We start from the raw sequence: 12,211 nt of genomic DNA on the forward strand, positions 1-12,211 counted from the left end.
CAACAATAATAATACTGGTAGTTGTGGTTTCTATCATACCTCAGTACTTTGTACACGTTCTCTCATGTCACCCCAGGGGGATGCTTCTAGGTGGAGTTACCCCCCCCCTCACAGATGAGACAACTGAGGTTCACAGAGGCAGCTACAGAGTGCTGGCAGATTTGAACCCAGTTCTTTCCAACTCCCCCTCCCCTGGCTGCTATCCAGCCCCAGGGTCATTGCACCCACCTGGCATCCAGGATCCCCTCATACTCTGACAGTTGCCGCATGAAGCCTGCGTTGGGCCTGGCGATGCTTCGTTTTTGTTTCACATAATTGAAGGCCTTCTCCAGGGGCCAGCCAAATTCCTTCATGGCATAAGCGATGACCGTCGAGGCAGAGCGGCTGACACCCATCTTACAATGGACCAAGCATTTGGAATGGTTCTTCCTGGGGAGGAGGGGGAGGCCGGGACCAGGTGAGGAGGAGAAAGAAGCTGGGCTAAGGGCTTTCTTTCATCAGTTACCAAGTCCCACCGCCCACCCCCCCCTTTCCATGCTCCCACCCCAGCCTGCCCAGGATGTTTACAGAACACGTATGAACACATCCATGAAAGGAAATCCCCCAAACTGAAAAATACAACAGGGGATGTCAAGTCCTGTGCAGGGACCTGGATGCAAGCAGGTCTGAAAGGGTATATCTAGGATGGAGCTGGGAAAGCCTCAGATGCCAAGGTCATGAGCCACCCAAGGGGGCAGCTCCCGGCCCAGAGAAGACCCTATGGGAGAGTCTATGATCTGAGAGGGGTGGGGTGGGACAGGGGGGAAAAAAGCAGGTGAGAAACAGGCAAGGGGGTCTCCCTACAGAGAAAAGGGACTGAAAAGCAATTGGAGTGGAATACTGAAAGCTAGCTTTGCATGTAATTGGAAAAAATAATGCCATTAATTGGAGGCAAGTCTCTCAGGAGATCCAGTCCAAGCCTGGTTCTGCCAATTCAATTCAGCTGAGAGGTCATGGTTTCGAGTTATAACTTAAGTTATAAGGCAATGCCCCTCTTTTTGTGGACAAAGCCAGGCTCAGGCTTAGGAGGACCTGGGTTCAAATCCTATCTGAGGAAGCTCAGTTCAGATGGCAAGGTTCAGAGCAAATGCTGCTCTGCTTTGGGGCAGGGAATTCCCTCCCTGGGAGTCCCTCAGAGTTCCAGAATCAGAGACCTGAATCAGAAAGAAAAGAGAGCAATGTAAATTCTAGAAGGAGGAAGTGTTAATGGCTGGGGCAGGGCTTAAGACCCTCATATGAGGGGTTGGTTCCCGGGCTGAGACCGGGAGAAAACAGGAGCCAGACCCAGGTGCGGGGCAGAGCATTGGGGGCACCGGGACCACCACAGGATGTTAACTGGAATAGATCATATTTAAGCCCCTTTCTTGGGGGCAGCTAGATGGTCAGTGTAGAGTGCCAGCCCTAGCATCAGGAAGACCTAAGTTCAAATCTGGCTTCAGACACTTCCTAGCAGGCTCTGGGGAAGTCCCTTCATCCTTTTGGTCTCATTTTTCTCATCTGTAAAATGAGCTGGAGAAGGAAATGGCAAAAACCACTACAGTGTCTTTGCCAAGAAAATCCCCAAATGGGATCATGACTGAACAACAAGAAGTCCCTTCTGACTCGAAACCTGAAGGATACATAGCAATGTAGCAATAAACATCTCCAGGTCTAATATTCTGTGGCATTATGTTTGACTTGGGAGTCAGAGGACCTGGATTCAAATCTTGCTGGATATTCATTACCAGTGTCACCCTGGGTGAGTTAAACTATCCCAGGGGCCTCCTCCTCCGTGATATGAGAGGGTGTTGGACTAGATGAAGGTCCTTCCAGCGTGAGACCTGGGATCCTCCAGTACCTTGATCTCTGGGCCTCAGTTTCCTCCAATGTAATGAGGAAGTTGGACCAGTGCTTTGCAGTTCTAGACTTCTTGAATCATTGTTTCTAGATTCTAGAAGTGGGTCTTTTTCTCCCAAGTCAAATGGCCTTTGATCTCTAGAACTCATGATCTGGGACCATATGCAGATTTTTCAGTATTGGGAATCTGGGCAGGGACAGATATTATGAGAGATGCATTGGGCAGGATGGGGGGAAGGAGATCTGACTGGCTCACTGATTGAGCCGGCTTGGCTAGAGGAAGGGAGGGCAGCACGTGAATTAAGCAATGGACCACACTTTATTTGGGCTGAAGGTAATGATTTGGCAGCCAGACTGTTTATGCCACTCGCAGCTGCTCTACCGGCCAGAGATGGGGGGAGGCTGTCAGACGTGCCTGTGTCTTCCCTTCAAATTCTGCCCCCCAAATCATTGCTCCACAAATCTCAGAGTCTTAATGGAGCTCGGGACATGGGTATGGTCAGTCAGTAGGCAAAGGGACCAGGATGTCTTGGCCCTTGGGAGGAAGGAACCCATCAGTTCCTGTTTCCATAATGCCTTTCCCACAGCTGAGCTCTGAGGGTGGGAGTACAACAGGATACCCATTTTACTAGTGAGAAAATGGAGGCCCGGGGAAGTTGTGTGACCTACCTCTATGACACAGAAGAGTGAGGATTTACGGAGACTGGAAGGGACCTTGGAGGTCACAGAATCTAAAACCCCCACCCTCCTTTTCTTTTAACAGAAGAAACTGGGAAACAGAGAGGACCGAGATGCTGAGGGACCATATAGTCAGGTGGAAATGGAGTCAGATCTGGGTTTGAGCGGCCATAAGGCTCCCTCCCCAAATTCTCCTAAAGCTCTTTGTCTGATTCTTCCCTCTGCCCATCACACACTCTATCAGGAACCTCCCCTACCTGTACTAGCATCACATATCACCCACCCTCCAGCCCCCAAGCTAGAGACTGTAAGCTCCTTGAGGGCAGGGACTATGTATATCCCGGGGACAGTGTGGCAAAGAACAGAGAATACTGGACTTGGGAGTCAAGAAGGCCTGGTTTAAAAATCTACCTAACTGTGGGATCCTGGGCAAGTCACTTAACCTGCCTGCCTCAGTTTCTTTATCTGTAAAAATGGGGATAAAAATATATAATAATAATAGTACCTCCCTCAGAGTTGTTGTGAGGACAAAATGAGGCAATATTTGTAAAGTATTTTAAATGTTCCGTGATTGCTAGTTTTATTTTAATATTTGGGGTCTGTTCTATCTAAACAAAGTATGGAGAAAAGGAAAAAAGGGCAGTTTGGTATCTTGGGGAAAGGGTCTCAGAATGAAGAAGGACTGGCCTCAAATCCCACCTGGGGCTCATCCTGTCTGCAAGAAACAAGGCTGTTGTTATTCAGTCTTTTTTTTTCCCCCAGTCAAGTCTTGCACTTTGTGAGTCCATTTAGGGCTAATTTGGCAAAGATACTGGAGTGCTTTGCCATTTCTTTCTCCAGTTCATTTTACAGATGAGGAAACCGAGGCAAACAAAGTGAAGTGACTTGCCCAGGGTCACACAGCTGGTAAGTGTCTGAGACCATATTTGAACTGAGGAAGATGAGTCTTCTTGACTGCAGGACCAGAGCTCTATCCACTATGGCATCACCTAGGGACACCCCTCGTCTGGGAATTTAGTTCTCAGAACCGAGGAAATAATCAGAGAAGTCCCTGTCCCTAAAATGAGGATACTATGACACGCCCTGCCCACCTTGCTGGGCTGCCTCGTTGATCGAATGAAGCCTGAGAGCTTCTTAAACCAGAGCTCCCTCCCCAGACTGAGATTATTGTATTTCCTAATGTTGAAAGGTCTGAATTCTCTTTGTTTCTATATATCTAAATAGACACACTGAAAATGGAAACTCCACGTCTCTCAGTGTTCTGTGCCCAGTCCCCGGGGCAGCTCTGACCTTCTGACTTTATTTCAGATTAGTGAGGATGGCCCAAGAAGCCACCAAGACAGAGACAAGGGCTGGAGCTGTGTTTTCCTCAAATACTGGGAAGTCTAGAGAGAGGAAAGTCCTTTCATTCAGCAGAGTGTCTCTTGCTCTGAAACATGAGGAGAGAGAAGCCTGGGCACTGAAGGCTGGCCAGGCTGACAGAGGGCTTGGTTGACAAAGATGTGAATGAGGTTTCAAGGTCAGCTCTCTATCCTTTTGGCCATACTACCTCTCAATTAATAATAGTAATAATAATAAAATAATAATAATGATAACTTGGATTTATAAAATGTTTTAAAGTTTGTAAAGTCTTTTGCTCCTCAGGAGACCCTTAGGAAGGAGGTCTGACAGGCATGATCTCGATAGCGGATTGATGAACTGTTAGCTTCTTGAGGGCAGGGAGCATGTGGGCCATCTTGGGTCTCCAGGACCCATCACTGAGACTGGCAGGGATGTGATCTTTCATAAACACTTGCCATGATGTTTTCCCACCCTGGGTCTTTGCCGCATACCAGCCCATATGCTTCAAAGCTAATAAATACTGACCAACTGATTCAAGGACAAGCCCAAGTTGGGGATTCCCCCTCCAATGGTGTGAGGTGTGACTCCCCCCCCCACTCACTTGGCTTTGTTTATGAAGTGATACGCCTCGTTCCAATGGGCCAGGAGGTCCGTCGTCTCCTCATCATAGACCCTGATGTTATGGTAGGCAAAGAGTCCGGGGAAGAAGTTGTCTATTTCTCTGGTCACATTTAAGATGTAGTCAACGCTGCGATGGCAAAGAACATGAGACAAGGGGAGAGTGAGAGTGAGGCCTGAATCCTTTTTCTCCTCCCTGTCCCCATGTCCATCCTCACCCTCACTCCCCTCCCCCCATCACTGCCCATGAGGTGGAATGAAAGGAAGGGTCCAAGCAGCAGGAGACATGACCTCCAGGTCTGCTTCTACTTATTCCAAGTTCTGGGAGACCTTGGTCAACTGACTTTTTTTCTGGGTCTCAGTTTCTGATTCTATAAATTTGGGGGATGGACTAGAAAATCTTAAAGGTTCCTTCTAATATTAACATTCTATACCCAAGTTCTACCATATACCAATCTACCATCCCCTGTTCTAAGCTCCTCCCAGCTCTGACATCTCTAGTCTAAGGCCCCTCCCAGCTCTGACATCCCCTGTTCTAAGACCCCTCCCAGCTCTGACATGCCCTGTTCTAAGACCCCTCCCAGCTCAGACACACTTTAAAACAAAAAACCCACATAAAAATATTTGGTTTTTTTGACAGTTGGGCACATTTGCTGGTTAGTTCCTTGACTGTGTTTATTCACATCAATTTTGCAATGCTCTCTCAGCTAATGCCTCTGAAAAATTTGAAGTAATTACAGAGAAAGGAAGAAAAAGTTTCACGGAGAGTGGGTCGGCCCTAACTCCCTGGGTCACCCCTAGCTCCCTGGGGCTTCTAATCCTGGTCTTGCTGCCATCACACTGGGTGCTGTTCAGCCAGTGACTTCACCTTTCCAGAACTCTGGCTAGCCTCACCTGTAAAAAATGAATACTGACTCCTCTTCTTCCTCCTGCCCAAGATTTCTGGGAGGTTCCAATGAGCTAATGTCTATAAACCTCTTGTCAGGTGCTACAGAAATGTAAGCTGTTATTACAGTAAGAATCTCCCCAGCATGGAGGTTCGAGCCCACGGCTTACTGCCACCCTCTCTTTTCAGACTTTCCTGAGAAAGAAAACATCTCCACCAGCCCCAGAAATGTATTTTAGGATTTGTTTAGTCTTGATTTTTAAATGTGGTCATTCGTAGATGCCACAAGGGTGGACCCACTGAAGGGTGACCTGGTCTCCTTGGGCTGTTTGTTTTTTCCCTTTTTTCCCCCCTTTAAAAAAAAATAATAGCAATGTTCAGACATCTGTTCTCTGGAATCCAGATTGGAACATTTGTCTCTCATCCTGCTGGGGAGTGAGGGCTTCTGGGCTTTCCACACTGTTCCTAGCAGGCAGGAGGCCAGTGTTTATTCAGAAAATCCCAGCAACTGTGGGCACATGATGAGACATCTCTTTTTCGGACACGGCCAATGTGGGAATGTGTTTTGTTTGACTCTACATATTGGTTACAAGGACTTTATTTTTCTTTCTTAGTTTTTTGGCTTTTTTTAAATGGTAGGGAGTAGGAAGGAAAAAAGATTTTTGTTCCCTGAAACAAAGTTTTTGTTTTTGTTTTTGTTTTTATACAAAAGAGAACATCGCCAAGCATTTCTAAAGCTTTAAAGCTAATAGAAGGGTTTCTGCTGATAACAAAGGACTGGAAACAAAGTAGATGTCCATCATTTGTGCATTGGAGAAATAAACTGTGGCAGCTGAGTGATGGACTGTCTAAGAAATCTAAGCAATCTAAGAAATGAGATGGAGATGGATACAGAGAAGCATGGAAAGATCTACAAGAACTGATGAAGATGGATACATAAGGACTACAATAACAGAATTGGAAAGAACCAAGAATTGTCTTTGCTTATAGTTGGGTGGGTGGGGGGTGGTAAAAAGAGAAAATGTTATTAAGAAAAAAAGAAATAAAAAGAACTACTAAGAAAAAATAAAAGGGAATGTTCTAAAATTTAAAAATCAAATGGAATTTGAACAAAAAGATGAGAAGATATTTTCACTTCATCCTTTGGCAGAGGTAAGAGGTCCAGAAATGGGGTACATTTAATATGTTGTACAAACAGAATTTCAGACTTTTTCAATGTATTAATCAGTTATACTGATTTTCCCTTCCTTCTCTCTCTTTTATTATTATTTTTTATAAATACTATTTGTTATAGGTGTTGGGTCCCTAGGAAAGGAAGGAGGAGGGATACTGGGAGAAATTATGGTGATGTAAAAAAACCCAACTTGGTAAAAGGAAAAAACAAACCTGTGGAATCAAGTGAATAGTAATCAGAGATTCCTGATTTTTCCCTTGGGCATCAATCCTGGGAAATCCAAATAGTATCTCAAACTCAATATGGCTCAATCTTGAACACATTATCCTCTCTCACAAACTGGTCTCTCCAGCCAACTGAGCTGTTTTGGGGAAGCCAGTGTCTTGCTCCAGGTCACTCAGGTGTGCACCTTCACTGTCTAGTTTTTTTTTTTTTTTTTTTTAGGTTTTTGCTAGGCAATGGGGTTAAGTGCCACACAGCTAGGTAATTATTAAGTATCTGAGACCGGATTTGAACTCAGGTTCTCCTGACTCCAGGGCCGGTGCTGTATCCACTACGCCACCTAGCCGCCCCACTGTCTAGTCTTGACTTACATATCCCTTTGGCCTCCCACTCCCAACAAGCTGCTAAGACCGACTGGTTCTACCTTTCGAAAGGTCACTCTCCGTCTTCTGCTCCCCTCACATCACTTTAGCATCAAGCCCTCCTCCCCTGGACCATTTTCCAGCCTCCTAACTGATCACCCTGCTTCAAGTCACTCCCTAAGCCAATGAGCTTATGTGGGGTATAAGACACTCTCAAGAGAGCCTTGGACCATTGCCAGAAGAACATACTGAGGGAACAATATTTGGATACACAAAACTGGAAGGGACTTTAGTAGCCATCAGTTCAACTCATACCCAGAAAACAATCTACAATATACCCAACGGGTATCAACAGGTTGATGCCTGATGGTGTCCAGGAAGGGAGAGTCCATACACTCCTGTCCATCCCCATCTCTCCCTGGGACAGCCTGGTTAGGAAGCTTCAATGGCCCGCTTTACAACTTTCCCCCTCTGAAGTCATCCAGAGCAAGTTTCATTCTTTTTCCACATGGCAGGCCTTCTAATAATAACTCTTGTATTTATATATTGTCTTAATATTTGAGAAGCACTTTACAAATATTCTCATTTTATCCTAAAAAAAAAAAAGGAAATCTGTGAAGGAGGTGTTATATCATCTTCATTTTATAGATGAGGCAACTGAGTGGGCAAGTAAAATGACTTGCTCAGTCATTTTACTCAGCTAGGAAAGATCTGATGCTGGATTTGAACTCTGGTCTTCCCAACTCCAGGTCCAATGGACTTATGAATTGTGGCCCCCCTCCAGTTGCTTCTAATATTTGTGGACAACTGCTACTCGATGCCCTACTTGCATCCCCGACTCCCCCAATCCCAAACCCCTCTTCTTCAGACTAAAAATCCACACTTCTAACTAATGTGCATAGTAGAAGGCAAACTTCTTGAAGGAGGCTAGTGCCCCTTTGTGTATTGGTATCTCCAGAGCTTAGCACAAAGTCTGTGTCCATGCTAGTTGGCAGATTCATTCATGTGGCCTGACCTCTGCCCCCTTTCGGCCTCTGGATGGGGTCTGTCCAACCAGTGCAGGGTAGAGCCGGCCTCTGGCACCTTTCTAGGGGTCTTCCGGGTCACTGAGTCCAATCTCATCTTACACATCCATTTCCTGGACCCTCCTCCTTCTCTTCCTGGACACAGGAACAAAGCCAAGCCTACCAGAGCTTCAGGAGAGAGTGCAGGGGTTCCATTGCTCCAGGGCTCCAGCCACCCCATCTTCTCCCTTCCCTGGAATGAAAGCTCCTGGAGGGCAAGGTTCGTCTCTCTTATTTTTCCATCTCCAGGTCTTTATCACAGAACAAGTGATTAATGGATATTTGCCATCATTTATCTGTAAAGTGATGGTTTGGACTAGACCTACATCACTCAGGTTCCTTCCAGCCCCACACCATGGATCCCAAGATCCAATGTGTCCAAGTAGAGGTGAGATGACCCACTGGACAAGAGGGTACAGAAAGGTTGAGTCTCGCCTGAACTGGACAAGACAGCCCAAGGGTCCTGCCACCTCTGGCATTCCCTGTTTGCTTCATTTTTACTCTTATTTAGACATTCCCTGTTCTTAGATCCCACTCAGCTTTGATATTCACTGCTCTTTTTTTGGGGGGGGGGATATTATTTCAATATTCCCTGTTCTAAGGTCCCTCCCAGCCTTGATATTCTGATCTAAGGCCTCTCCTTACTCCAAGACAGCCTTGGAAGTCTCAACACTAGTCTGTGGCATTTGCGCTTCTTTTAAAAAATCATTTCCCCACCAAAAAAATAAAAAGGCCGACCATTTGAGCCTCATGAATTATTCAGGACGTGACATTTTGAAGTATCTGTCGGAGCTACTAATTGCTTCTGCCAGCTGCCGAGGGACCGACAGGAGGAAGGGGACAACAGTCTGTTCCTGGCAGACTGCTGGAGGCCTCGACTCCTGGGTCTGAAGGTCAACAGCAGCCTTCCCTGGGCTTGGCTGGGGAAGGGTCTGATTCAATGACCCTCTCTGAAAATGGGTCCTGATATACTCACCCGGAGCCCTGCAGCTCCTCCAGATTGGATGCATTCCACTCAGAGCCCTAGGAGACAAAGAACACACAGGAATCCCAACATGTTCTGATGGAAGTGCTGGGGTTCAGGCCCCAGCATCACCACTTTGACCAAACCCACTGGGGAAGGGTTTGACCAAGGTATCAAGTGTAAGGGTCCATTCAAAGAAATTTACCTTTCACTTCACCAGTCTGTCCTTGATGCTCAGGACCAAGAAGCTGGTGATGGGGAAGGGGGAGTGGGGAGGAGGCAGTGATGGTTGCAGGGGGTTAGGCTACGGGAAGACCTCCCTAAATTTCTGAGGCTCGATTTTCTTATTGGTAAAATGAGACTTAAATTGATGGAACAGTCCTTAAGTTCTCCCAGCTCTGACATCCCCTGTTCTAAAACCCCTGCCAGCTCTGACATCCCCTATTCTAGGACCCCTCCAAGCTCTGACATCCTCTCTTCTAAGATTCCTCTAAGTCTTGACACCTGTTTAATTACCCTCCAGGCTCTGACAAAACCATTAATCTAAGTTCTAATATTCCTCTTAGATCTAAAAAGCAATCTATTCTAAGCCCCCTTATAGCCTGAACCATGTTCTGTAATAGACTTTATGTCCTAAACAGACCCCGTCTCCATTATGCAATTGTTCACCTGGCACTTTCGCTTTATGGACATATAAGCCAGGGGAAGTTCACTTCTTCCTTCCCCTTCTCTTTGTTCCAACATCATGATGTCTTCCAGAGGAAGTGTCCTTTAAAACATTCCTAAGGGCAACAAAAGAATTCCTGGGGAGACTGGGAATAGCATCACTTTGTTCTTAGGTTCCCTGTCCTCTCAGTGACCATGGGGAGCCCTTTGAGATTCCCCAAGAGCCAAGGACCATATGTGTACTGGGGCTTGCTCAATAGATTCCCAACCAAAGGGGGCCTAATCACAGCAGAGGGGAGACAGACAGACAGACAGACAGACAGACACACACACACACACAGACACACACACACACACACACACACAGAACTCTGAGATCTGAGGGTTGACTGGTTTCCATGGATTAATGAAAGGCCTTAACTAACAAAGTAGAATGTTGATCATTGGACACAGGACACAGAATATGAAGAATTATCTTCAAAATCCAGCTCTGGCCTACACTAACCTTACCCTCTCTGCACCTTAGGCTCCTCATTTGTAAAGTGTGGTGTGTGTGCGAGAGAGAGTATGTATGTGAATATATATGTGTACATGGGGGGGGGGAGTGGAAGGGAGGGTCTAGGTGACCTCCATGCCCCCCTCCTGGCTCTCAGTCCAAAGAGACTATCCTGTGATCTAGAATCTTAGGGCTGAACAGCCTTCATGGGTCAGACATGAGGAAAGGGTGTTAGATGGGGAATTTCTTTCATGAATGAGTTGGAACATGGCAACTGAGGTGCCAGCTGAGTCTCCGATTCTGGGATTAGAAGAGGAAACAGAGATCGAGAGAAGGCGAAGGACCTGTCCAAAGCCTCAAGGCAAGGTCCTGGCAGAGCTAGGATGAGTCAATGATAATTGAGCAGGCAGGTATCAAATACCTATGATGATCGAGCCCCATGGAAGGGGCCTGGGACCCAAAGACAAACCAAATAACAGTGTCCACTCTGAAGGAGCTATTGTTGTACTCAGGGCATCAAAATAAAGTTGTGGCAATAATGTAAACATGCTCTTCTAGGAGCTGAGAACAGCCTCACAAGAACAGCTGTCAAGCTCACAGTTTAATAAATCAATGGAGCCACCTGTGATTCAGGTAGAACAAATATTCCTATCATCATTTTACAAATGAGGAAACTGAGGCATGGGGAGGCCAAAAAAAACTGTGTCTAGGGAGACACAGAGAGTTTAAGTGGATCTTAAACTCTGAATCCAATACCAGTCATTTTAAAAGTTAAAATTTATTGATGTTTTTTGTTTTTCTATTACCAACATTTCCAGTTAGATCAACCCCAAATACTGAACCCTATGTTGCTAAGAGTTAAGTAAGCACGCCATATTATATAATTGGAAAAATAAAATAAAACATCAAGAAAAAAATAGTTGAGCAAATAGTCTGTACAGTGGCCCTGTCTGATGGTGTGTGCAGTGCCCTGTCCCTGTAACCCCCCACCTCTCTATGGGGACAACAGAAGTTTCCCCATCTGTTTTCTTTAAGGACAAAGTGGGTCTTCACAAGTAACCAGGGATTTTGCTCCTTTACCAAACTTCTCCTGCTTTTGTCTTTTGCCTTTTCCGCTAAGCTACTCTGATCCAGAATTCACTTCATGGAACGGGAAGGGAGGGGGGAAGAGTGGCTCAAGCCCTGAAATTCCTTTAGGAGTGATCATGGAAAAAGTGATATAGAGCAGTGACCCTGCTCACAGGGTAGTGAAACCCGGGTTACGCCATTGCCGTCCTCCAGTCTGGGGCACCACCTGGTGGAGAGGCCACCAACCGCAAGAGGATTTCTCTGGACACAGACATCAGACTTGGGATGCTCCCCCAAACCCGGTTGCCCAGCTCTATGGCAAATCATTGGACCACTGGGGGCGTGTTTATTATACTATTACAAAGGGGTGAAGGAGCAGATGATCTTTTAAGATCTTCCCAGTTCTGACATCCCTTGTTCTCAGGTTCCCTCCCAACTCTGACCTCCCCTGTTCTAAGACTGCCTCCTCCAGCTCTGACTTCCCCTGTTCTAAGACCCCTCCCAGCTCTGACCTCCCCTGTTCTGACATTCATTGTGTCCCAAGATTCCTCTCAGCTCTTGTATTCTAAGGTCCTTGATCCAATTCTTTAATCTCTTTGGGCCTCAGTTTCCTCTTCCCTAAACAGGGAATGGGGGGGAAGGAGGGTTGGATTATAAAGCAGGGAGGTATAGCAGAAAGAGCACTGGATTTGGATCCAGATTGGGGTTCAACACCTATGTGCATATATGTGTGTGGGGGACAATCTCCTTGCTTCTGGGTAGGGTGGATCAGCTCTTTGAGCCTTAGTTGCTTCATC

At 46.3% G+C, this 12,211-nt stretch overlaps 1 protein-coding gene across 4 annotated transcripts in view; it reads right to left on the reverse strand.

Moving 5' to 3' along the window:
• The window catches only part of SSH1 (slingshot protein phosphatase 1), a 102,441-nt gene that overhangs the window by 13,168 nt on the left and 77,062 nt on the right, over positions 1-12,211 (reverse strand). For all 4 annotated transcript variants that reach the window (XM_074206079.1, XM_074206078.1, XM_074206077.1 and 1 more), the window contains 3 exons: positions 9,197-9,243; positions 4,496-4,642; positions 229-429 (listed from right to left, as the gene is read on the reverse strand). In XM_074206079.1, coding sequence (XP_074062180.1) covers positions 229-429; positions 4,496-4,642; positions 9,197-9,243 — 395 coding nt within the window. The remainder of the gene's footprint in view (positions 1-228; positions 430-4,495; positions 4,643-9,196; positions 9,244-12,211) is intronic.

Source organism: Macrotis lagotis, chromosome X (genome assembly GCF_037893015.1).
Source record: "Macrotis lagotis isolate mMagLag1 chromosome X, bilby.v1.9.chrom.fasta, whole genome shotgun sequence".
Lineage (NCBI taxonomy): Eukaryota > Metazoa > Chordata > Mammalia > Peramelemorphia > Peramelidae > Macrotis > Macrotis lagotis.